The sequence below is a fragment of the Musa acuminata genome, chromosome BXJ3-5, assembly GCF_036884655.1.
Source record: "Musa acuminata AAA Group cultivar baxijiao chromosome BXJ3-5, Cavendish_Baxijiao_AAA, whole genome shotgun sequence".
Lineage (NCBI taxonomy): Eukaryota > Viridiplantae > Streptophyta > Magnoliopsida > Zingiberales > Musaceae > Musa > Musa acuminata.
Window position 1 is genome coordinate 44622611 of NC_088353.1, and position 26075 is coordinate 44648685.

At 40.9% G+C, this 26075-nt stretch overlaps 3 protein-coding genes across 13 annotated transcripts; all 3 read right to left on the minus strand.

Moving 5' to 3' along the window:
• Positions 1-1407: 1407 nt before the first annotated feature.
• On the minus strand, positions 1408-5829 carry LOC135637931 (transcription factor MYB1-like). Its single transcript, XM_065150820.1, has 2 exons — positions 5331-5829; positions 1408-2683 (listed from the first exon to the last, which is right to left on the minus strand). Exons 1-2 carry the CDS (start codon positions 5713-5715, stop codon positions 1956-1958), a joined length of 1113 nt encoding a protein of 370 aa, XP_065006892.1. The 5' UTR covers positions 5716-5829; the 3' UTR covers positions 1408-1955.
• A 485-nt stretch (positions 5830-6314) lies between these two features.
• LOC103986129 (uncharacterized) lies at positions 6315-9215 on the minus strand. Its single transcript, XM_009404030.3, has 7 exons — positions 8832-9215; positions 8493-8751; positions 7796-7999; positions 7052-7709; positions 6863-6966; positions 6697-6756; positions 6315-6607 (listed from the first exon to the last, which is right to left on the minus strand). The coding sequence occupies exons 1-7, from the start codon at positions 9021-9023 to the stop codon at positions 6543-6545; spliced, it is 1542 nt and encodes a 513-aa protein (XP_009402305.2). The 5' UTR covers positions 9024-9215; the 3' UTR covers positions 6315-6542.
• Positions 9216-9880: 665 nt separating this feature from the next.
• On the minus strand, positions 9881-24920 carry LOC135581086 (chromatin modification-related protein eaf-1-like). Of its 11 annotated transcripts, none has more exons than XR_010496803.1 (11): positions 24681-24920; positions 23531-23784; positions 23229-23444; positions 19252-23149; positions 18997-19116; positions 18812-18909; positions 18458-18654; positions 18273-18359; positions 18055-18134; positions 16219-16277; positions 9881-10168 (listed from the first exon to the last, which is right to left on the minus strand). XR_010496803.1 is itself a non-coding variant. In XM_065152540.1 (9 exons), the coding sequence occupies exons 2-8, from the start codon at positions 23735-23737 to the stop codon at positions 18287-18289; spliced, it is 4809 nt and encodes a 1602-aa protein (XP_065008612.1). In that variant the 5' UTR covers positions 23738-23784; positions 24681-24920; the 3' UTR covers positions 17909-18134; positions 18273-18286. The 11 variants fall into 11 exon arrangements, 1 of the variants encoding a protein (XP_065008612.1); XR_010496796.1 differs by having other exon boundaries at positions 18037-18134; XR_010496800.1 differs by lacking the exon at positions 9881-10168 and adding an exon at positions 11063-11500.
• Between the last annotated feature and the right edge of the window lie 1155 nt (positions 24921-26075).

Consider the following 26075-nt stretch of genomic DNA (forward strand, 5'->3'; position numbering starts at 1 on the left):
TGTACGCTAACAACCGAATGATTTGGTTCCTCCTTGCTATCAGAGGATCGCGTTGCCTCCGCCATGCCGCGGGAGACGTAGGGAACCCAGCGAACCTGAGGAGGAAGATGCATCAAGTGAGGCAAACAGGAGAGAGAGAGAGAGAGAGAGAGAGAGAGATCATAGGTATGTACCAGAACGAAGCGGTCGGCCCGAAAGGTGAGAGAGAAGGTAGGGAGGAGGAATATGGAGGGGGTGTGGGACGGAGGTTAAAGCAGACATCGGCCGTGCCCAGATGCACGTACCCACGACCCTGCCAAAACAACCATTCTTCAGCCTCCGCCACCTGATCCAACGGAACTATCTATGATTCAATGGACATCCACCGTCGGATAATGAATGTCCCGTTGAAACCAATTCCCACCTAAAAATTACAGGAATCATAGAGAGAGAGAGAGAGAGAGAGAGAAAAAATAACAATAATATTATTAAAAAACATTTTCGAGATAATCATGGAAATTAATTTAAATCTATCTATTATGTGGCGTATAATCAAACAACGTAATAATTAATCCTCGACTCAAAATCTAATCATAACCACACTGCCCTTTCAAGTCCAAGTCGAAACCTGTTGGGCTCGGGTGAGTACTACTGGTAAACACTCTCGTTATGAGATTTATCGGATGAAAGGGGTCGTCGTTAAATGGTCTCGTTAGTATCTATCCTTTGAAGCCAACAAACACACACAAAAAGATGGATCAACTTGTAGCTTCGATGGGTACCGATGAACACAGACAGCATGCTTAGCCTTGGTTTGGTTTGGTGTGTCGTCTATATAGGCAGCCATGGATGGTCGATGTGGAGGAGAAGCTGAGCCAAGCGTAGTACTCCCTTCAAATTAAGGTATGCTGAAAGGAAAAATAAATTATTGTTCAAAGTTGTCTGAATCGTTCAGTTACACTTCACACAGGATTAAAGCATAAACTTCACTGGAAACAGAAACATTCATAAAATTCAGGCGAACTATCGTAACATTCGAATGACATATAGACATCAAATTCTCTACTCTCTACTCTCTACTCTCTACCATCATTCCCCAGTTCACTATGTTTATTTATCTTCTCTCCCTCGTGACAGTAAGTCCTGACGAACGTTAAGTACCACTACCACAACATATCGGCCACAAAAACAGAGAAAAGAATAAACAAAATGAAAAACCGTTTTATACTTATTACCCCTGCATGATAAAACTTTCTTATCAACCAAGTGTTATAAGTTCAAACTTATTCAAACTTAACAAGTAAAAGCATGCTTTCATTTCCAATTAATCTATTTCCACACAAGACCGTTTACAAAACGTCCAAAACAAGAATCTAACTCGTTCCGTAATGTCGCCGGTAGCTGTGCAGCAAACACACACAAATTACCTATCGAGAAGGTCCACTAGTAAATACACCATTAGGAAGTGTATATACCTGCCATAACATTAAACAGGATATATATATATATATATATATATATAAAGAAAAAGCTGTCTTAAGTACCACAAATTGCAAAAAGAAACTAACAAGTCTAAAGTACCAAAATTTCCAAGGTTCTTACAGAGCTCTGATCCATTTGAAGCATATTCACGTGCTCCCCAAAGCAGGTCTTGACAATTCATGGAGTGCTTACCTAGACAATGAAATACAACAGCATCATCATCATAATGATGTAGCCATCTGGAACCGCAACAGGACGATGCCACAATGAACAATGGGACAATGTTTTTGCTGTCAGAAATGGATACTCGATACAGTTCCAAGTAGACCTCCGGTCAAACATCTGAATTCTTCTTTTCTTTTCTGATGCTAACCACCACTTCATCATGCTCACTGAATCAGCTTACATTGCTTTAAGGTGCAGAAATGACCATCAGGATCCTCTTTCTTATGTTAATCATCAGATATGTACTGCTAAATCCACCTGTCTGATGACTAGCATATGGTGCTACTACCGTTCAAGCCACTTTTAAGCCAAGCAATGCTGCTAATATCTTTTACCACCGAGGCCAATTCATGACTTGAAATGGGTGGAGGCTCTTCAAACTCAACAAACTCGGGACCCAACAATGAGCCACTAGAACGACCCTTATCTTGAATGCCACAGCAATCATGCCCACATCGTTGTGGAACCTGAGGCTCACAGGAGATATTGTTAAGGAATTTGCAGATGTCACCACCAGGTTTCAATGCTTCATACAGAGGGCCATCCGGTTGGCCTCGTCTTGCCACTTCAAGACCACTCGGCTGACGAGATATACAAGAATATGGGCTGAAAGCACTCACCCTTGCAATTGGTCGGAAGAGGTAGGGTGGGTCTTTTATCTCAGGCTTGGGCGGTTCATTTCTGACGATGACAACCTCTCCGGAATTGTCGGAAACATTTTCCCTTGAACTAGGGTCTCTTAATTCCATGGACTTCAAGGAATTAACATTGTCAAAAGACGGAGACTCATCTGAAGGACCTTTGTTTTTCTCAATGCTAACTTCCCGTGGAGTATCACATGTTTTATGCCGTTCACCTTCCGTACATCTACGACGCAAAGTGGAATTCCAGTGGTTCTTTATTGCATTGTCAGTTCTCCCCTCTAAAAGCCTTGCAATCGATGCCCATTTGTTACCATGGATTGCATGAGCAGCAATAATGATACGGTCCTCTTCCTCTGCAGCAAACATACATGAGCTTGTTCATTACATGTCGCACCTAAACATCGTTTATAACACACAGAAGATTGTTCACTCTTTACTTTGGCAGGCCAAAGTTGGTCTTGTAGATTGTTCAGCTATAAACCAGCTGAGATAAGACAAGCAATGGCAAGTCTGGCCCTTTAATTTATTTCAACTCTTACTCATTTAAAATCCCACCCATCTCACCTACTTGCCTTAAAATTGGAGACAGAAACAACCCCAGAGATGGGTCCCACATGGACCCCATTGCCGATTCCAACTGTCCGGCAGCTGAGACAATCAAGCCATAAACAAGTAGAAAAGGCATTGCACTGTAACCGATGAATTGACAGCCTATTTCTCTTCAACTACTCGGACTGTCTACAAAGTGCAATATTAAGACAACAACTCGAGTTCATCATGAAATGCAAGAGTCAAACTAACCAATTCTGTATTCTGTAACAAAAGAATAAGAGAACTGCAACAAAGCTGACAATTGAAAGGCCAAACTCTTTAATCCGAAAACACTGCATATGTTGGCTACAGAAATAGTTTGTCTTGTTCAAAGATCAGATAAGAATAGATGTGACACCATTTGGGGTGTTCAAGAAAACATCCAAGAAAAAAGAAAGCACACACATGGTGACAATCACCGGGCCATAGAAAAAGAATTGGTAAAATATACAATCTCATATAAGCTTCTCATTACAAATGACACAAAAAAGCTCAGCATGGCATACTTGAAAACCACTTTCTAAATTATAAACGTTTGTAGATCTTAAATTGGATGCTAGAGACACCTATCTAAACAAAAAGAGGTCTGTCCAACAATACAATCTGGTAACATCTAAACCATTCCGCTAATTAGATAGTTGGTGATAAGACCCAAAAGTCTTATCGTAAAAGAAATGAAAGAAATGGAAGAAAAGGGAATGATCGCTTCGAGGGGATCAGCCTACTAGGGTTTGTCATAACAAACTGGAATAATATTTCATTAATTGATTGATTTAAAGAAATGGTTACATCACTATTTATAGAGTTCCACCTAGAGTCCACCAGGACTTGGACTCTTAATAATAATTAAATATTAAATAAACTTCTACCTGATTCTAACTGAACTACACAGACTCAATAAACAACTGAACTAAACTGACTCAATAAACATTATTCAAAAACTCAGAAAAAGGGTCATAACAGTTGGCTAGTAGCCTTCTCCGTTAGGGAAATGAATAACTAGCAGTCTGATGATCTTAATACAGGTGAGTTCTAATAATTTTAATACTGGTGAATGCCACAGAAAATATAATTGCTAGCAACCTGACACCGAATGCACCTTTACTGTAATGTAAGAACTGGATGTCCATCACCTTAAATATTTTAATTGATCACCCAATCAAGAATGTATTCCAGTGGATGCCAGAAGTATTTGAAATTTTCTTTTTTAAATAAAGATCATAACAACTTCAAAACTAAAAAAACTGGTGCTACCATCCTGAATGGCACCTTTTTAAAGAGGACGAATGAACATAGAATCGTAATTAGGAGAAAATCTGCTAAAAAAATTAAGTAGCAACTAGCACAGAAACAATTCAAAAAAAAAAAACCCTTCAATGGCCAGTGTACATCCAACCATAAATAGACAAGCCTGTGTGACTAGAAGAACTACCATCACTAGTATATTTATCCACTCCGTCATGATTAACCACTTTCCAGAATACACGTTAAATTTCCATAAAGAGAGTAGCCTGAAGGTTATCATGCCTCCTAAATCCCTAAGTGAGATTTTGATTTAAGGGTAGCAAAGAGTTAAATGGTGGGTCAAAAATTTGTCCTGCCAAACAAAACAGAACTTAGGTAGGATAACTTAATCTGGTCACCAAGAAGTAAACCCAATGAACACAAAATATAACACAGTATATCACCTATGAGTGTCTATTTTCACACCCACCGTATATCAATATAACGATCCTTCCCCCAATTTTTCTCCATGTTTTTTCTCGTTGGCTATATTTAACCCAGATAACCTATTTTTAATCTACCAAACAACAGTTTAGTTGAACTGGACCAGCGACTCAACAAAAGTAAGAACGATATCCACACTATGTAGGTTAGGATAATGTTATGCCAATTTTAACACGGAGCCAATGCAACCTACAATGCAAGAAATGATCCACTGCTTTAAATTTATTGCTGAACTTACTGGCAGAAAAAGCAAAAATATCAATACTGCAGGCATCCTCAAACATTTGTGCCTCCATCAACACCCACTCCATATTCAACGCTTCAACTGCTCTCAAACATTTTGTAGTTCAAAGATATTCTTATTTTGAGTTATTCGCACATAAAATGAGGAAAAGAAACATATCCTCAAAGGCTTAACTCCAAAGACAAAATTACCATAGTGATTCTAGTTATTGCCTCATATCTGTGAACTTCAAACTCCTATTCACGGTTAATGGTTCCAAATCCTTGGATGGATTCGGATGCCAATGTAAACCCAGAATCTCAGGATGCTCCGCAATATTGCACAAATAGAAACCGAACCGACACCATCATCGAACGATCCAAAAGAGGGGATGATCGACACGGTAGCAAACGAGGTTTGGGAGCAGAGACCAAAGAACAAACAAGAGGAGGAAGTACCAGTAAAGGGTCGGCGCTTGACGTAAGGGTCGAGTTGATTGCACCAGCGGAGGCGGCAGGACTTCCCGGAACGACCGGGGATTCCCCGCGCGATCAGGCTCCAATTCCTCGCCCCAAACTTGCTCACCAGCCGGCTCAGGATCACGTCCTCCTCCGGCGACCACGGCCCCTTCACGCGGTCCTCCACCGCGGCCCCGCCCCCACCCCCGCCGCTCGCCGGCCCTTCGAGCATCACCACATCGGCGCCGCTCCCTTCCCCCGCCGCGGACGCGGATCCGCCGGCCGAGTCGTCGACGAGGATGGGGGAAGACGGGGATGAAGTCGAATGGCGCGACGGATGGGGGGGAAGCGCGGATTCGACGGCGGGCTCGGCTTTGGTCTCCATGGAGAAGTGAGAGAGGCGATGTCTTCGGCGTCTAAAGAAGCGAGAGGAAAGGAGGAAAGGAAGAGTACCGACCGCCTAACCGCAGTCCACAGAGAGATAATGACAAGGGGCAAATGTTCCGGAAATGAGAACTCCCGAGGCGGTTTCCCTAATGACTACGACTCGTGCATCGCACGTGCCATAGACCTTAGTCAACATGTTGCAATATTATGAAAATATTTATTTTTCTCGACTATGCCTTTTGGATATAATATTATCGAAAAACTCTTTTAACATATATTTAACGATAGTTTTACTTTCTTTCCCTACAAAGCAAAAATAAATAAATAAATAAATAATATTATTGTTAAAAATTAATAAAAAAAATTTCATTAAATCGATTATTCATTTTGAAGAAGGGTATCAAAACTAATAAGAATTTTGATAATTTATTATTACGAGATTCTGAACTGTAATCCCAATTTCATCATTTACCTTAAAATAAGAGTTTTGAGCGTCCAAATATTTAAGCAAACCATATTCTCATAAATTTAAGATGTAATTATTTCTGAGAGACCCACTCAACATCCATTACATCCGGTTCTTGGAATGACCACAAACAAAGTCATGCATCTTTCAGAAAGACATCATTTGCTAACATGAGAGCAAAAGTGAGAGCCAACAGAGTTTTTCAGAGAAAATCAATCATCCATTAATCTGAATGATTCTTAGTGTGGTACAATGACAAAAGGATGGGTGAGAAGAATTAAGCTGCAGATATACAGATAAACTACAGAATAGTTAGTAGTCTCCGGATCACAGAAAAAAGGGTTGATTCCAAGTATGCTTCAGCTCTCATACTCCTTTGCTGGTGAATTTGTTTGATTTGATGAAGAGTTTCTTCTGCTTGTAACTGTTAATTGATCCACAAAGACTATCTATATGTTAAACACATTCAAGCAATATTGTGAGGGGTAAAAAGACAACAGAAGCCTAACCTACCAGGGTTTACAATCTTGACAAACTTGGTTACGGTTTTCACAGAGGCAACACAATCTGGACCTGTCATCATCAAATGCAACGCGAGACAGGTTAGGATAAAGTAGCTAAGCATTAGAAACATATCATGCAAAAGACTTTTTTTGGAGGGGGGTCAATATTCGGTAACCTTGAATGTTCACATCCTTGTCGGAGAACACTTCAATTGCTGTCGAGAGAGGGCTATCTGGTTGATCTGATCTCGAACATCCATTTCCGGCATCATCCTCGTAACTGGGTTCAGTTTGTAAAGTTAAAAATGCATGAAGAGAAACAATGGAAAAGATGTGCCAAAGCAACACAGAGATGCATGGATTACCTTGGAACCGAATGAACAAAAGAAGAGAGTGGCTGAAAAGAAGGATCCACTTCGCAGTCAAGATCGATATCAGCTAAAAGCTCAGAAAAGGAGAAATCACCATTGAAGATATCTAAATCTGGAAGATCAATGTCAAAGCTCCCAGACATTTCATCCTCAGTTGAAGATGTCGAACTGCCAACAGCCATTGGTTCTTCTGAACTGGAAGTAATATTAGCAGTAAGAATGGGGGCATCAAAATCTAGCTTCCCTTTGATATGCCCCCTTTTGGTCTTTGAATTTAGTTTATATGGTGAAGCAATATGGTAGCTCCGCTCAACAGCATAATACCCCGTATTTTTCATGGGGCTGACTATGATAGTTTCAGAAGCTATTATGGAGCAATTCGATGGACCAATCGGTTTATAGCTGCCACCATCACTGGTTTGCAAAGATGTAACGTCCATCGGGGAACCTGATTTGTCAACTTGACATTGGAGCGCTTGTGGAGGCGTTTTGGGCGACGAATTATTCTGGCAATCAGAAGGCTGATTCAATAAGCTACTTCCAGCAGATGAAGCTTGAAGTGGGGAATTATTTGTTAGAAAACTAGTGGATGATAATTCTACTTTTTCCTGAACTTTCACGGTCGGCACTTCCTGAGAGGTTAATGCAACACCTGAAGATCCAAAAGACGAGTGAATTCATGTAAAGCAGAGGGCATTGTAAAGGACACTGACATTTGCATATAAATGATGTTGTTACCTTCCATGGCAGACGACAAAACAGGTGATTGAACCCGCTGTTTCTTCGGTTCTGAAGGAAGATTAGGAGAAGGCCTCGAGGCCTTTCTCTTGTTAACATTAGAAGAACTAGGCAGCGAAGAAGTGTTGTTAAGATCTGATTTGTGAGGAAACAAGGTGGATGGTTGCGCATAATTCATAACAGGTGTTCCATTTACCATATGACCTGACATGATTCAGACAAAAGATTCAGTTCGAAGTGATAATAAATCCAACAGGAACTTGCACAGCAGTTTACAGCATGCATGATATCTATCATGTTGTATTCTGATACAGCAGCAAGTTCATACACATCATCCATTATGTTCCCCACAGATATTACGTGAAACTATGTTGTTCAGAAACAAAGCAACAAGTATTTTTCTATCAATGGGAAGATGGCATAATGTGAGATTCAACCAAACTCAACAAAGATGGTTTCATCTGTGAACATTGATTGTGACGATTATGTATCCTGCCTGCCGATTCATCAGCATGGTGATCGACCAGTGGACCAGAGATAGGCCTATCTCGCAGTCTTAAACACTTCGGATCCATGTATCTTATTGCTGTTTTTTTTTCCCCTCTCGTTGGAGAAAAACAGCAAACAGTTGCATGGCATTGGGGAGAAAACACAAGCAATTGCGGAATGGTGAGATTTTGAGCCGGAGGTCGTTTACCTGGCGGAGATCCGCTGGTGCTAGCGTACAATGCGGGAAGGATCGGTGTCACGGGGGTGGCCACAAACTGGGGAGGGAGAAGAGAGGGAGAAGGGGGGAGAGAGGCGGGCCCGGCGGAGTGGTACGCCCGGAGAACCTCCTGCATGCCGTGCAGCGCCATGTCCACCCTCCGCTTCTCCTGGTCCAGCACCACCCGCTGCTCCTTGAGGCTGATGTACTCATCCAGCATCTCGCCCAGCCCTAGCAACCCTTTCGGCACCTGCATTCATCCGAACAAGTCCCTCCACTGTCTAAAGCAGCCACGAGACGAGGAAGAAGACGAGGGAGGACGGTTGGTACCTCTTTGGCCTTGGTCTTGGAGAAGAGATCGGAGGCCTCGGAGCGGAAGGCAGCGAGGGTGGCGGCGAAGTGGTTGTCAGCGAGGTAGCGGTCGACGATGAAGGCGATCTGGACGGGGGTGACCTTCCCCTTGCCGAGATTCTTGGCTTTACTGCTGCTGCAGCCGGCGATGCCGGTGCGGTGCTTGGCCATGGTTGCGACGAGGAACAGAAGCAGCGGAGCGAGAGAAGAGATGGGCCCATTAGGAACACGCGGGAGTTTTGAGATATATAAGAGGGAGGGAGAGCGTTGAAAGAAAGGAAAAAAGAGGAGGGAAAGAATAGGAGAAGAGGGATGGAGGGTGGATGGGAATACGGAAGGTGGAGATGGAAAAGAGCGCGGCAAAATTTTGAACGCTTCGGGGGAAGGGAAAGGGGAGGGTTATTTGTGGAGGGAAATAAAAGAGGGCCGCGCATGTGTGATTACTGCGGACGTATCACGTGCCTTTGGATCTGTCCTCTCACCGCTCTGCTTTTACTCTTTGCTGCTGCTGCTACCCAAGTCGGTGAAGTCTCGCACGCCATTAATGGACCTTCCACTGATCGTCGTGCTCATACCACGAATCGGCACCACTCGGATCCACAACTGCAGCGCGACACCGCCGGAAGCTTTTGGTGGAGGCGGTAGATCCGAAGATGACACTTTCCAAGTGCGAATCGACGAGTTGAAACTCCAATTCCATCTTGTCCGTTTGAAATCACGAGGAGAAATGAAACTGAGACCCTTTTTTTTATTTTTTTATCGTTGGAAACAAGCAATCGAATTGGCAATGACTTTATTTTTCTCCGTGTTGAAACACATTATTACGGGTATAAAATCGAAGATGTAAGAAATACGTCTGGTATAAAATCGAATTGGCAAAGTGTTTCTTCCGCTTTGTTATGCAACAACCGTACATGCACGATGCGAGACAATATAAAAAAGGCAAAAGAACTAATTCATCCAGCACACCGGTCTTGTTTCGGAAATCAATATTCACTATAAAGAATATTACAATGCACCCTGCTCTTCAGTACATGATTTGGTTCGATTGCTTTACCATCTAACACGTTTTTTTTCAGGTACAATTCTCTTAATACTATAATTATAAAACAGGATGTTTTCACAAGTTACAAAGCACATAGTCGAGACCTGAATGTTAAGCCGCAACATTGTTCTAAAACATCATGAGACGAAAAATAGTTTACCTGACGATACAATAACGTCCAGACAAAACCAGTCAGGCCTACACCAGCATGACAATCTAGCTTGCAAATTAGGTAGGCTGTTTCCAACCAGGTTCTTGGATGTGCTTCTGTCTGAGCATTTTAGAGATCATGTATCATGTTAAACCAATGGAATCCATCTTTAGCTATTTTGATATCAGCATCATGATTAATCCACTGATTTACTTAAAATAAGTTGTATTAACGCTAACTGCGGTAAATTCACAGCGCTGAGCCAAAAAACAAGACAAAGAAACTTGGAAAAGTTTCAGAAAGATGGTTATATACAACATTGATCACCATACAAACCAGAATCATCAATCAGCCAGGAGGTAAACATTATCACACTGGCAATTGATGTACAATATAGCACACGTAGGTCAGACATCTCTATGATCAATTAAAAGAGAAGCTATAAATTCAATAGCAGTTAAAAATAATACATTAGTAACACTTAAATATATGGAACAACTTAATAAACAAGTAATAAGCAGTCATGCGACTGTTATTACAGGGTAAAGAGAATTAAAACAAAGGAACAAATAACAAAATGTGTTAATCTTATATAAGAAACCATGGCGTAAAGAAACTGCAATATATCTTACCTAAATCACAATATTTCCAAACAAAACTATAAAACTGAAACATGTCAACAAGATTGCCTCATCTTAATCTGGCATAGAGAACCCCATACAAAGCAAAAGCTTCGTAAAGCCAAAGGTACTCCAAGCCATCTGGGAGCTACAGTCACTCAAGCAGCTTCGTAATTAAGTACATGAAAAGGCACTTCTTCTCATACCATCTAAGAGCAAATATCATTCGAGATATTTATAAAATTAATTATTAAAATTCACCTAACAATAATTCATAATTCATAGGGAGTTTATGTTATGATGACAGCATTGCAAGGTCCAGCTTGGGTAGTTGAATGGTGAAAGATATTTCTAGTTGGTATTGCACTCTTTCGACATTGTGGGGTACCTCCTCTTTAGTGTTTCAAAAATATTATAATATCATGGCTGCAGATAATTCCATCTTGTTCTTTGGATAGTATTCAGATATTCATACTTACCATTTCTAAAAGTATATCCTAGATAAGTACAAGTACACCATAACCATCACAAAATTGTGACTGGCTTGAGCAACAGTACGGGATTTCACTCAAGACTATTCCCATATGCCCAGGCAAAAGAAACAGACCGTGTAGTGTCACAGTAGTTAATGCCAAATGCTACAGCCTTTCTATTCCTGTGTAAAACTATCAAACAAACAAGAACACATCTCTCTCGAATGCAGTATCGGATCTCTTATCTCTCTCGAATGCAGTATCGGATCCCCTGTTCTAAGCTTGTTGTCCTCAAGAATCATCGATTGTGGTTGAGGATCTATATGTCGACCAACAAATGCAAGCATAGGCTATCTGAACTGCTATAAAATATAAGGATCCAAAAAGAACATCATGAATCAGCCATGTAGAAATTGTACCAATGTAGAATCTAGAACCAAATAACATAAACAAAAAATATGCAATTTGGAATGATTCTGTACCACAACCTATAATATGATATAATGAGAAGATGCTTTCAGAGTAAGATACTCTGTACATAAAATAAGGCATTATACAAAAAAATCCTAAAATCAAAAGTTAGATTAGATTTGTTTCTACATAAGAGGATCCAAGCTACCAAAATGGTAAGATCAGTGATATGATCAAAGACACGGCAATTCCTGCCAATGTGATGAGAACCCATTGATTTTGGATGAGGAGCCAAAGAGAATCTGATACTTATAGTGCTCCAAAGAACACCGATGAGAGTGAGTTCAAAATCTCATTAACTTAAATTTCTAACTGGGTGGAAATTCTTATTGTAACAACAAGTCAACAAAAGATTAATCCTCAGTGAAACAGAGTTATAAAGTTCTGTTGGCTATGATCAAAAGCCAGGTCTGCTGTAACTTGTGCAGCTCAAAGAACCAGGGAGTAATGGATGCTGTCATGTTTTGGAAAAAAAAAAAAGTGGCATCAAATAAGTAATCAAGTTGGATAGCATTAATGCAATAGGACATGACTAAAGTGGCATATTATATGGAAGATGATTAGCTGTCCTAGCAGTTGGAACCTTCAAAGTGCTACTTGGGCATCCTGGAATAGAAAATAAATACATAATGGATGATTTCATGAAGCAAAATTCAGAATTTTAAAGAGAAAAGAATCCGATTGATGAAACATCCATAGCAACAGTTATAAAAGTGCAATGCACATTACAATAAAAACGAAATCATGTGGCATGTATACAGAGATACCATATAAGAAGCCAAGAACAGTGGTAATAAATAATATATTGAGGATGCAATTATCAGTTGATCGTCCTCCAAAAGAGTTCCAAGTTTACAAGGTGAATTTGCAATTTTGGCAACTAGCAAGTGTAACACCTGATATGCATCACTCAAAGTGCTAACCATGGACCAAACAATTTGGTCGCAACTAGTGCAATTAACTGCATACTGAAATGCATCACGCAAGGTGTCTTTAAATAAGAAAAGCTTATACAGTATTGAAGTTAGACATGACCAATCCACCAACCTCTCTTGTCCTCTTACTCAACTACAAGGCTCTTACCCTTGGTTCTTTCCTCTTCTCCCTGACAACCTCTCCCACCCCCACCCCCAGTCTGCTTTCGACTCTCTCTCCATCCAACAAAGCAGCTGTTAGTCATTGCCACTACTGAACCATGTGGAAGCACTAGATTTCCTTTCTTTTCGCTTTACTGAATAATTCACTGGCTTCTTTACCACCAACCCCCCCCCCACCAACCCCCCCCCCCCCCCTCTTTTTTTTTTTGCTTTGTCAAGGACTCTTCTGTGCCAACAATACAGCCAATCGCTGAAAGTGTCGGCATGGAATTCCTAGGAACAGCTGTTTAAGCAAGGATTTATCAAAATCTGCTATCTATCAACCAAGAAGGCAATCATTGTGTAATAGCACTCACTCACTTTCAGAATCAATGTTCATTTCTTTCCAATTTCCAAATTTTGCTGCAGCAACAACTTTTAAAGACTTCTAAAGACCATGCATTAAGATTGCAACCCCAATATTGCCAACTTATTAGATGCCAAATCCAGAGGTTGCGGAATGCTAAATCTTTAAATTCTATGAAAGAAGTGGGGCTTCTTGTTTTACAAAACTACCTTGGGCTATACATGGGATCATTAATTAGGTAGGAAAATATAAATGTTCCACTACTCTTTGTTGCAACTCGGTACTCGCACTAATTGGTGACTGTCCAAAGTATGACACTAACAGGTCTTAACTTGTACTAGTTGACCTTCAGAAAATAATAAAAAAGCCAAAGAAAAAACCATAGCACCCATGGCAGCTACCATTTAGGACCTCTCCCTCCGTGAGCCCAGGTCACTGACGACAGTAGTCTTCCATGCCACATTGAAGGCTTCTATCTGGCATCAATGATGGTAGCAACATCATGATGTACTATCTGCAAATAGTTAGTGGCATCCCGTGAACGGAAGCATCTATTCCTCATCTTCTGTTCTTCTTTGGCTAATTCCAGTAGCTTAATGATTTATAAATGAAGCCAGTGGTAAGTTTATGACACCATCATTCAACCAATTAGAAAAGATGCCTTGTTTGATTCCAAAACTAAGATAATTCCATGGGTAACCTTAAGCTCGTAAAGTCTGATCTGATTCAACTACTACTTTTGGTCCATTTCTTAGGGTTTTTCCAGGACTTAGTGGCCCTATGAAATAGATAACGCAGCTGAGTTTCCCAACCTTGATACAAATGCTATCGTTTACAATTATAGTTCATAAAATTATATTCTCTGCTAGTTCTACAAGCTATTTTTTAACCAAGGGTAACAGTATCCACAAAAACTGATTTAAACACATCAACATGGACATTGGCCAAACAAATGTAGCACTGTTCTAGAAAAAAAATATTTAGAAGACTACCAATGCCTTCTCCAAGACTAGCAACCTACAGGTTGCTCAGTTTATCACATAGGTGCTGCTTTGGACCATCGACATTGATTAGATGATAGCTAATGGACCATGTCTCAACAAGCACTCAAATGTTGTAAATGGATCAGAAGATCACAACTTGGTCAGTGAGCTTCAATTACCCATAATTTATAAAATGTTTAGACAAAGATTTTTAATTTCGAATAATACTGCCTGGTATGAGCGGTACATATAGGTCCGACAGCATACCCGTACGCAGACCGCCCGCTACTGGGCGGAACGCTCAATATTGCCTCATATCGGATGACATGAGGGTATATCGAACGGTAACGATCAAAATTTCGACCGTTCACACCTGACACAACTCGATAACAATCGATTTCGACCGTTACGGATCTGTAACAGTGCTCCAATGATCAAAATGACCATTGGAGCCCTTGCTCATTGGTTTTTAAACTCATATTCTCTCCTATTTCACTTTATTTAACTCTCTCATTCTCTTAAACTATCTCAAACTTATTTTTTCTCACATTTACACTCTCCTAAACTCTACAAAACAATAATTTATTAATTAAAAATTCAAATGATTTTTTTGTAAATATTTTAATATTTACAGAAGAGCAATCTGTAACGGATCAAAATACGAACCTTGCACAAGGCTATTCCTCAAAGTCCGAAAAAGATATGTGATACTATTCTTACCTAGTTTACATTGGTTTTGCTAGACTTATACTATTACTATATTTATTTCTAACTTAAAAACTCTATCATATTTTTTTTATTTTCAAAAGATTTTACACCTAAATTAGATGTACCACTTGGTACACAGTGCCGTACCGAGTGAAGCTTGAAACTCTGGTACGGTACGAAATTTCAATAATTGGTTTAGACTTCTCTGCACACCTACCAATTGTTTATAAAATCGTAAAACATCTATATTGATGCTAACAACAGAAGATAGAATTAGCATTCCAATGATAACAATACAAATTAAAAAAGGCTTTGATACATGAGAAGAGCATTTCATGGTGGAGCACCGAAATTAACATAAGAACTAGTCAAAATTAATTTTAAGGATGCAACAAAAATAGATTTAACAGTAATATCTATACTAAATTTGACTCATTAACTCAGATGACAAAGTCTTACGATAATTGTCAAATGCAATAACAGGAAGTCAGTGGGTGGAGAAGAAAGGACAGAAAGCAATAAAGAAAGGAAGAAATAGGATGAACATGGAAAATAGAGTAGGGAGAGGAAAAAAATTACAGGACAACAAAGAACTGGTCTCCAAACAGTATCATTTAGTCACTTTCTCCTCATTATGAGAGAAAAACCTTCTAACATATTGGCTAGCCGCTTCTCCCTCCTTTCCCAAAGAATTTCCTTAGTGCAGTACAATTCAGTCTTGCATTCCAAAACTCATAGTAACAAAAGAGAATAGAGGCACACTTGCTAAGCATGGTGCCTTTTGCAAAAACCCACATTATCAAATCGAATAGGCAATCCTTAGAAATTTATAAAATCACAATCAGCATATTTTTTCCTCTGTCATTCAACTTAATTTCAACCATCTAAAAGTAAAAAACACCTATAGGCAACATACAGCAACGTACTTTTAAATTTTCGATGGAAGCTCAGAACGAGTGTGATGGCATCTAACTGGAAGAACACTTGTCATTACAAAGGTTGCCCAGATCTAACAATTTTCAGCATTCCACTGTAAAGGAACTTCACAGGAAAACACTTCACATATGTCAAATAAACATTTTGTATCCATCTAGTATTTCCAGTGGTCCAGTGGTTGGTTAGGAAAGTGGAACAGTATAGTTGACCCACCAACATTATTGAATGTGACTTCAAAAATTAAGATCCATGTTATCCAACTACTTAAGATTATATACACATGCACATGTACAAATATAACAAATTCATTAACCCAAGAACCATCTTTGGCAGAGCTACTCGGGGACAGGAAAAATTCTAAACTGAGACCCAGTAGAAGAAAAACAAACAAAACATGACAAGATTTGTCATGAAATAATTAACAAATACCAGCAGAAAGTACGAATTTCTTTGATGTCATATAAATATAAAAATGGCCAAATAAAAAAAATTACTAACCAATATAAATCTGAGAATATAAAAGTGTAGATTATTACATTGAAAGTCCATGGTTCTATCAACAACTGAATGCCTGAACCTATTAGCACCCTCCAAACTGCAGATACCACAAAACAATTAACCACAGTCACAATAAAACAATTCAAACAAGTTCTTAAAGCATCAAAAATAGAGATGCCCATATCAGAAGAAAAAAAATTATATAAAGTTTATTTGCAAAATCTTGATAGGGAAATTTGTAATAGTAAAATGGTCTCTATACCATGAAGCAGACTAGCTTATGATCAATGTATATTAAGATACACTAAACATCATGAGATAAATTAATTAGCTACCATCATCAAATCTAAGGTTCTACACTGGTACAGACGGACCAGTTCTGGTCCAATCCTAGCTGATATATTGACACAAGATATACTAGTACGTGTCACAGTACAAAGGGGGAAAATGACAGGTGGAGAAAAGGGAGGAAGCAGGCAGCGGAGAAGAGGCCAAGGTGCAAGAAAGGGAATCACACGAGAGAGAGAGAGAGAGAGAGAGAGAGAGAGAGAGAGAGAGAGAGAGAGAGAGGGGGGGGGGGGCAACACAAGTGGGGGTGTATTAGGGTTTAAAAAATTAATAAAAACTGGGAGATAAGCCCAGAACCACAGTCAAAAAAACTTCCAGTCCACAGGCAGACCAATACATACCAGACAGTTTGTGTTGATCCGCCCAGTTTGTAGAACATAAATCCAATCAACATAGACAAGTTATTCATTGTGATGAATATATTAAAATAGATATTAAATATTCATATTTGTGAATGATTAGGGAACTTGGTTTACTAGTCCATCAAAGCATCAACTATATAGTATATCATTAATTATTGATTTTTTATTATTTTTTCAGTGATACTGGCCGATTCTACTTGGTATCTCAGTACCACACAGATCCATTACATTATCGAAACTATTATCGGATATATATATATATATATATATATATATATATATATATAAGACCATGTTAGAAGCATTTTTGGTTAGAGATAAATGAAACAAACTCTTTAAGATGATAACATTCGTTAGAGACCAATAGATGCATTCAACTAATACTAGTAGTAGATGGAGAGATGAAAGATCTAAAAAAGCTTGAAAAAAGAGAAAATTTAGTAACTCTTCATTTGACTAATGGTATAGCCTTCAACATATCTAAATGACAGGAAAAGGCCATGCAGCCAACCCAAAATTTTGAAACCTAACAGCTTCACCTTGTTGTCATTGTATTGCTAAAGGTAGTTCCACAAAGATCCAAAATGCTCTAGGACACTAAATAATATGACTCGATTTCTCCAAATCACATATAATGTGGTAAAACAAGTTAAAATTTAGGCCGTAATCTAATGGTAATTAAACATCCTTCTAAACACCTATCATTCTTTTAAGCACCAAACCATTGAAATTCCAAGATAAATAATGTCTAATTTGCTCTTTTCTATAACCTAAGATTCAACATAATAGCGGTCCAGAAAGGGACTCCAAAATACTAAAACCGTTGCCTCTTAAACAAATAATCAAATCTTATATTGAGAAAGATCTAAAGAGAACATTTTCCAATGTGATAAACATGTAGGAACAAAATGATCATTCCATGAGCAAGATTTCTACTCAGGAAAGAAACTGGAGCTACCAGTACCACAAACGTATCTCCCACAGAACATGCATCTTCATCCAGATAAAATATAACTACTAAAGCAAGACAATAGCTAACAATTTGTGAAGATCATATAAAAGTTGATGAACATCTCTGAAAATAGCAAAAGTACAACAGCATAAAAAAGATGATATAGCATCAACATATAAAACTGCAAACACAACCATTGGATAAGGGCCTACGACTACTGGTTGTCAAATCAATCCACACTTGCTGATTCAACTTGCAACTCAATATCCATATCCAACGCTATAGCAGAAACCTAGAAAAGGGATAAACAAAGGCAGTCTGAATATCATAAAAAGCCTCTAAATATGCCAGAAACCAGAGTTCATGCTCACATGATCAAAGGACATAAAATGCCATTTGTATGCATATACAACAGAATGCAGTAGATTACCATGAGTTTTCTGTCTATTTCAAAGGCTTTCCAAAATCTTTCCTTGACTTTTTTGAATCTTCAAGGGGTAAAATACCCTCAGAGACTCTGCAGAAAACACAAAAGGAAAATAGACAATCATAATTTGCACATTAAAGGTAGTATTTGTTGTTTAATCTTTTCAAAAAAAACTGAATATATTGAACCTTTGCTTCTTGTTGTTTTCTTTCTTAATTGCAAACACCATATCCATAGCCATCTTTTGGTGCTCCCTGGTCTGTGCATGCAGATCCAAGCCCTCCACTGTTTCACAGTCAATGCTGCATATGCGGCACCATCCCATAGTCCCAGGCTTCCTCTTCTTTAACAGCTCAAAGACCTCCATTTCACTACGAGGGTTAAACTGGACAACCACTCATAAAAAAACCATTTAAAAAATATTCTATATAAGAGGAACAAGGTCAAACAGTACAAGCACAAAGTGCAAACATATGTTTAGTAGACAATGAAAAGTCTGAACTCTGAAATTATTTAAGGGACAACGACATTCAATGTCATACCGTACTAAACAGTCCAGCTTCATTTGCAAAGTCACGCCCATAACTGCCACCAAGTATGGGATCACCTATAGAAATACGACCCCGACCAAATTGTTCTCCTGCATGAAAAATCTTGGGCAAATCTCTAGAACCAAATGTTTCACTGACCAGTATGTTGCTTGCAGACACACGTACAGAAAACTCACCAGGGTGCATGTGAATATTACCATCCAAGTCCTTTCTTATACTGCCCGGAAATCTACCTGAATCAAGTTGCTCCATCCGGAAACTTCTAGGACCATCAGGAATACCTCTTGACCCAGAGCCTAGCACACGTGGCAAAAAAATAGTGCTCTCATGAAAAGAAATGCCAGATAAATCTGATGGAAGATAAAAAGCTTTTGATATATCAGGGAATCCATGAAGCTCCATAGAATCAATTTCCTTCAGAAATGGCTTACCTGATCCAAACTTACTAGATGAAAGACCACCGAATTCTCTAACTGGACTTCGTGCAGAAGGTACAACATCCATACGACGGCCGAATTCAAGAATAGGCTTGTGCAAATCAGAAATAGCACCAAATTCCTCACGGAAACCAGCAGGCCTGCGTGTTTCTACAATATCTATCATGCGGTGTTCTGAACCCGCTCCACTAGCTGGAAAAGGACCAGCATTACCAGCTTGGAAAGGACCAAGTTGAGTTGCAGGAAGGGCTCGGGGAATTCCATCAGGCCCTGGCAAAGACCTATCATAAGGTCTTGGTAAAGCATCAGAACCAACCTGCTGCCATCCCCTGTCGATGGGCCTCGATGAAGCAATGTAATTATCAAACTTTCGCATGCCTTCACCATCCAATTGGCTTGGCCTAGGAAATTGTTTCAAATCTTCTTCGAACTCCCTACGACCTACATTGTGTCTGCCAGGATCAAGTGGAAAAGGCCTTGGCATCCCATTATCAGGCAATGATCTGAATCTTTCATCTGGCAAAGGCCTAAATCTGTCTTCAGGCAATCCATGAGAAAAAGAAGAATCACGCATGACATCAACTTGAACTTTTACTGGAATCCCATTAGCCTTAATCACATTTGACTGGACAAGTGGATCGGGCTGCCTAAGATCAGAAAATCCAGGCCTCCTGACATCATATGATTCAGCTTCCAAAGCATTGGCCGGTCCAAGATGAGAAGGACCTCCACGATCTTCTGGATGAAAAGGTCCTCTTGACATCATGGGATTTGACGTATTAAAGGCTCCAGAGTGTGGTGTATGCAGAGGTAATTGTGTTAAAGCTTCACCATGTGAGACTCTAGTACCAGCATGTGGCAGAGGTAAATGACTTCGACCTTGCCCTTGAGGAGAGATACCCTGTTCTGGAAACCCATGTTGTGAAAACCCAACATGTACAGGACCTCTACCTGTGGTGGGCAAACCTAGACCAGGAAAGGTACCCTGTGGCACATCAGAATGATAACTGCCACCATATGGTTGCCCACTTGGAGGCCTAAGTGGGTCTTGTACAATTGAAGTATGCCCTTGACGAGGATTAGGTTCAGGAAAACTATGACCCGGGGGTCTCATTTGGCCTGATGCCATGTTTTGGCCAGGCACCTGCATTTGATATGGAGGAGCATCCTGGGGTCTTCTATCTGGAATGGGCCCAGGAAGTGGCATATGATGTGGTAATATTCTATCAGGAACCTGATACCTAGGGTTTGTGACTGGAACATTCAGAGGATGACTGTAGGGAAGGTGTTGTGTTGGATAACCCTCCTTACCCGTTAAAGAACCTGATGTTGGAATACCTTGAGGCATACCAGATCCTGGGCCTTGCCAAGCTAACTGAGATGTGTTCTTGTCATGATAAGCAGGCAGGAAGGATGCTTCTTCAATGGATGGAGGAGCACGTTGATGAGCTAGCTGTTGCTGCTGACCTTTATCACTACTAGGAGATGTCAATTGCTGAGGAGGATGAGTTTTACTAGTAACATCCCCAGCAGTCTGTCCTTCACTTAAGCCAAATGACTCCCTGGGAACAGCAGTAGAAATGGCATGCAACTGTGCATTATCATCAGACGATAGTTTCGCCCCTCGGACTTCCACCATGCCACCAGCCTTTTCATCGGGTTTACCTTCTGCACTCTGATTTTCCTCAGCATGTCGATCTTTAGGAACATTCGATCTCTCAGAACCATCTTCTGACAATTCAGCCAATTCCTCCTTCATTGTAAGCTTGGGTTCGGTAAGCTCCACATTTTCCTCTTCAGCATAAGAATCAAGTTTTCTACCATGGATCAGTGTTGATTCCACCTCAGCTTGAATGTCCTTTTCCTTAAACTCTCCACCAGCTTTTTCTTTATCTGCTTCCAACCCTACTTCCGGAATCTTCGTGACAGCTGTTTCTGATCTTTCAATTTGCCCACTCCCTTCAGCATTCTTTGCAGCTAAATCTGATGATGGATCAGGGGCATGGCCCACTTTATCTACTACCCCTGATTGTAGAGCAGTAGATACAGCTTTCGAACTGCCCTGGCTACCTGTTTGCGGAAGATGAGACCTTTGCGACTCATATGTCGCTGCCAAATTTGTGCCAGGCCATGCCAAGTGACTCTGACTTGGCAAATGTTGATTCAGAGGAGGTTGCACGGGCTTACCAGGTCCACCAGGAAACTGTTCAATTGATTGATGTGGCATGCCATTATTTGCAATCGTAGGCCTGATGGCTACAGCCTGTGCTTGATGTGTTGCCAAACCATGAGCCGGTGGCACATTTTGCTGAGGATGCATCTGCACTGAAACATGCTGTTGCATATGTGGTGGAACCTGAGGAGGCAATTGCTGCTGTGATGAGAGCATCCCCTGCGGAAACTGCTGGCCAGGATGCAAATGGCCATGTGATTGCTGAGGAGGCAAACCCTGCTGAGTTGCCTGTGCAAGCACGCCAGGATGCTGGTGCAAATGTTGGGCATGCTGAGGAAGGGGAACAGGAGGCTGCTGCTGAGGATGACTTGCAGGAGGTCTTTGCGTATGTAGCATCGACTGCTGTTGGCCTTGCATTGGCATATACCCAGAAGGTGGAGGCATCCTAGGAGGCTGTTGAGGTGCAAACTGGTTTGGCAATTGAACAGGATGTTGTTGTGGCACACCCTGCTGTGGTGGCTGCATGAGCATGGGGCGTTGTGGCAGGGTACCAGGCTGGGTTTGCTGAAGCATCTGAGGTTGTTGGTAGGACTGATGTCCTGTCACTGCATGAGCCAAGGGATGCTGAGGTTGTGCCATTGGCTGGGACTGGCTTTGGGGATGAGCACTAGGATACTGGGAATGAGGCTGCAGTTGCATAGGTGGCTGTTGAATGGCAGTAGGACGGGCCTGTGGTTGAACATGTGGATGAGATTGCTGATGAGGGACAGATTGTAAATGCTGCTGTGGCTGAAGTGACTGTTGATACGGTGGTGCCTGCATCTGCTGTTGTGATTGCACCTGGGGCTGAGACTGAGGCTGAGGCTGAGGCTGAGGCTGGGGATAGTGTGACTGGGGTGGCTGCCCAAATTGCTGACCTGCTATTTGTGCTTGGGGTAGTTGATTAGTTTGTGTGTGTGCTTGAGCATAAGGCTGCTGACCAGGTGTATGAGGTTGTTGTGCCTGCAACTGCACAAGTTGGGGTTGAGGTTGGGGTTGGGGTTGGGGTTGGGGCTGGGATAGTGGTTGTTGTTGGGCTTGCATCACAGGAGGCTGCTGCTGCTGCAGTTGCACTTGAGTTGCCTGGGCTTGTGGCTGGGCCGGGGGTAGAGGCTGGGCCGGGGCTTGAGTCTGAGGTTGGGGATAAGGTTGGGTTTGGAGATGAGGTTGAGGCTGCACATATGATGCAGGCTGTGACTGTCCTTGTGTTGCATTCTGAGGAACAACTTGCATTTGGGGCTGGGGATACTGTGGGTAGCCTTGCTGTTGATATTGAGCATACTGTTGATAATGCTGCTGGTAAGCGTCATAGCCAGGATACATCTGATAGTACTGCTGGTATTGCAATTGCTGTTGCTGGTACCATTGTTGTGGAGTCGAAGCCTGGGCTACAGCTTGTGCATAAGCAGTTGCATTAGCTTGCCCTTGAGATGCACCAGCAGGTGTAGTGGTAGTAGCAGAAGCAATAGGCACGGTTGCAGGAGCAGTAGCAGTAGCAGTTGCTGCAGGAGTAGCTGTAGCTGCAGTAGTTGTAGAAGTTGTGCTTGCAGTAGCTGTTGAAGTGGTTGTTGCAGGAACTGCTGAGGAGGCCACGGCAGGATCCTGGGAAACAGCTTGGTTTGATGTTGTTGAAGCTTGACCCTGACCACTATCTGCCTGCTGTGCTTGTGGTTGTAAACCCTGCATCATTATCCAGAATCAAAATTAAAAACAGATTTACTGACCTAAAGTCAACAAAATCAAGACCGTCGGAACTCACAGGGCATATTTGTGTATGCTCTTGTACTTGCCGATGTATAATCTGGGTACCACACCTGTTGCATACAACAGGTGAATTTCCAAAGGTACAACCAGTGCAATGTGCAATGCATTCAGACAAAGTTCCCTGCCATTGGCATCCACTCCTGTGATAGAGACAGTAAACTGCCACCTTGCCAATGGTCTCCGCAAGTGCTTTATTTGATTCAATCAGTGGCTGGATACAACATCATGCTGCTATCAGTGAAAGAAGGATCAACTCCTAAGAGAATTGCAAAATAAAAGAAAGAAGGAAACAGAGACCTTAGAATCTGCTTCAGTCACCAGGTATCCATCATAAGGACAAGCATGTGTGGTGGCCACAACATAGGCTAAACATGGTTTGCAGTACAGATGGGTGCACTGCGATTGTAAAGCCTCGTTTGGGTAGATAAGTGTGCGACAAACAGGGCAGAAATATTCACCAGGAAGAGACTGGATGTTCAGTATACACTCGTTATCAAAACCCATTGTGAAAATAACTCCAACACAGCTGAAGTAAACACTATCAAATTATCCTGCAAAGTTAAGTGTCAAACACCTTAGTTGTGCTTTAACAAGATGAACCATGAAAAAAATCTTACATGGCATTATTATGCTAATTTACAGGTAGAGAGAAGCTGACTCCATCCGCTGCATAGCAACCATTTAATAATGGATAATAACTAAATCTCACAGCAGAAACCATCAAAACCAGCAAAACGAGGGAGAGGAAGTAGGGAAGGACGAAGTGCAACCATGCAGAAGCTACTTATATAGCATCAAATGATGCAGCAACTGAATAGATCCAACACCATTAGAAACAACAGCAACTATTAACAATATGATCGTATGTGAATCTTTACTTACATAATCTAGTAGTGCTCTGTATAGATACAAAGAAACAAAAGGACCAGCAACATCAAATAACAAACCATTAAACTAACTACAGTAAGCTACAACGAAACAGCTAAATGTCTGGGCGGCATCTTCGGTTATATTCATACAATGCATAAGATTGTCGAACAGAAACCAACGAGAAATCATGCAGACAAAAAAATATATATTACTACTCATAAGCAATATATCCCATTCACATGATGGTACTTCGAGCGCAATACAAGACAAACAGAGTAGGAGGGAACAACTAATCAGGAACAATTGAAGCGGCCTACACAGGAATCAGAAGAGAAAGACCAAAGATCCGCAGGTCCAAACAATGCGCAAGATTGCCCTGTCGTAAACCTGCACATAATTGCGTATATATAGAAACCCTACACTACTGCTAAGCACTAGATCATATCCACATGGTCCGTTGAGCGCAGATAAAAAGAACACAAAAAAAGACTAGAGAAGGAAGCAACTCGTCAAGAATAATCGAAGCGACCTCGACAGAAATCCGAATCGAAAGAGGAGGAAGGCCCACAATCCGAACCTGGTTCTAGGGTTTCGGAAACGGGCACTTGAATAGGGCTAAAACCCTAGACCGGAGAAGACGAAGCAGGACCGGCCTAGGGTTCCGGCGAGTAAGAGAGGAAACAATGGCGAGATGCGGTTGCTGCTACGTTTCTTTAGATCGGAGGAAAGAGTGGACGTGGCGGCGAAGGAGAGAGAGAGCGAAGGCTAGGGAGCGAGGGCGAGCGAGGTGGGGATGAGAGGGCGGAGAAATATGAGAAATGATAGGTGGGGGCCGTCACCCTAAAGCCTCCCTTATAAGGAGAGGAGCCGACGGTTTGGATCCCCCTAAGCAAAAATTCACGGCTCTGATTGACTACCGGGTACTGGGGAGTCTGCATCGTTGCGACACAAAATATTTCACCCGATGCTGCAGCCGCTTTGATTCGCTTTGCGGACGCCGCTATGGGGAAGAGCTGGGCCTGCGATCGTGACTTAAGCTTACGAATTATTAAGCGGACTAATTATATGTTACCCGTTGTTATATAGCTTTAGTATTTTTATCCTTATACTTTAAAAAATTATATTATTTTTATAATTATAAAAATAAAATATTTAATCCGTTTATCCTATTAATATTAATTTTATTAACGAAAATTAAAAAATAAAAAATATATTTTTTAATGTTCAATAATAGATGTCGTCGATATTGATGCAGTTGCCTAGTCATCTTAAACAATGATAAGATTTTTTTTCACCGCTACGTCACCTGCCTCCATGAGAAGTACACTATTGACCTTATCACCATCCACCCTCATGTTCCTCTGCATCTATGTCAATATTTATGTAGTTGTCATGATATCTACGACGAATATGGTGGCTGCCTCACTGCTAACTCATTTTGGGTGGATCTTAACCTCAACTCGAAGCTAAGTTTGTCGGAGCTCTAATCGCTCCCTCCTATTGTCGTGTTAGTTCTGACACCACCTTGTAGGGAAATCTATGAGTGACTTCACGTGCAATGAAAGAACAAAAAACATAATCCCTAAATTTTTCAAAAAGGTGTTCGTCATCGTACGAAGATCGGTGCATACAAATCCGTGAAACTTAAAATCATGGAAGAGATAATTGTGTTACATAAGGAGATCGTATATCCTTGAAATCATACAGATATGTATGAGATGATGAAGGAGATCAAGTGTCCTCCTCTCTAGCGATGATTCACACGACAGGTAGTGCAAAAATGATCCTTAAATCGCTGCTTAAATCTTCACACTTATTATCCAATGAGAAGAGGAGAGAAGAATAAGAGGTGGTAATCAATAAGCATCTAACCTATGGACATTTGGTTCCCTCCTAGAGGTCTCAATCGACTTAACTATAATAGATCATATCCTATTAGGTACTAGATTTTCATTCAACTACCCAAACCACT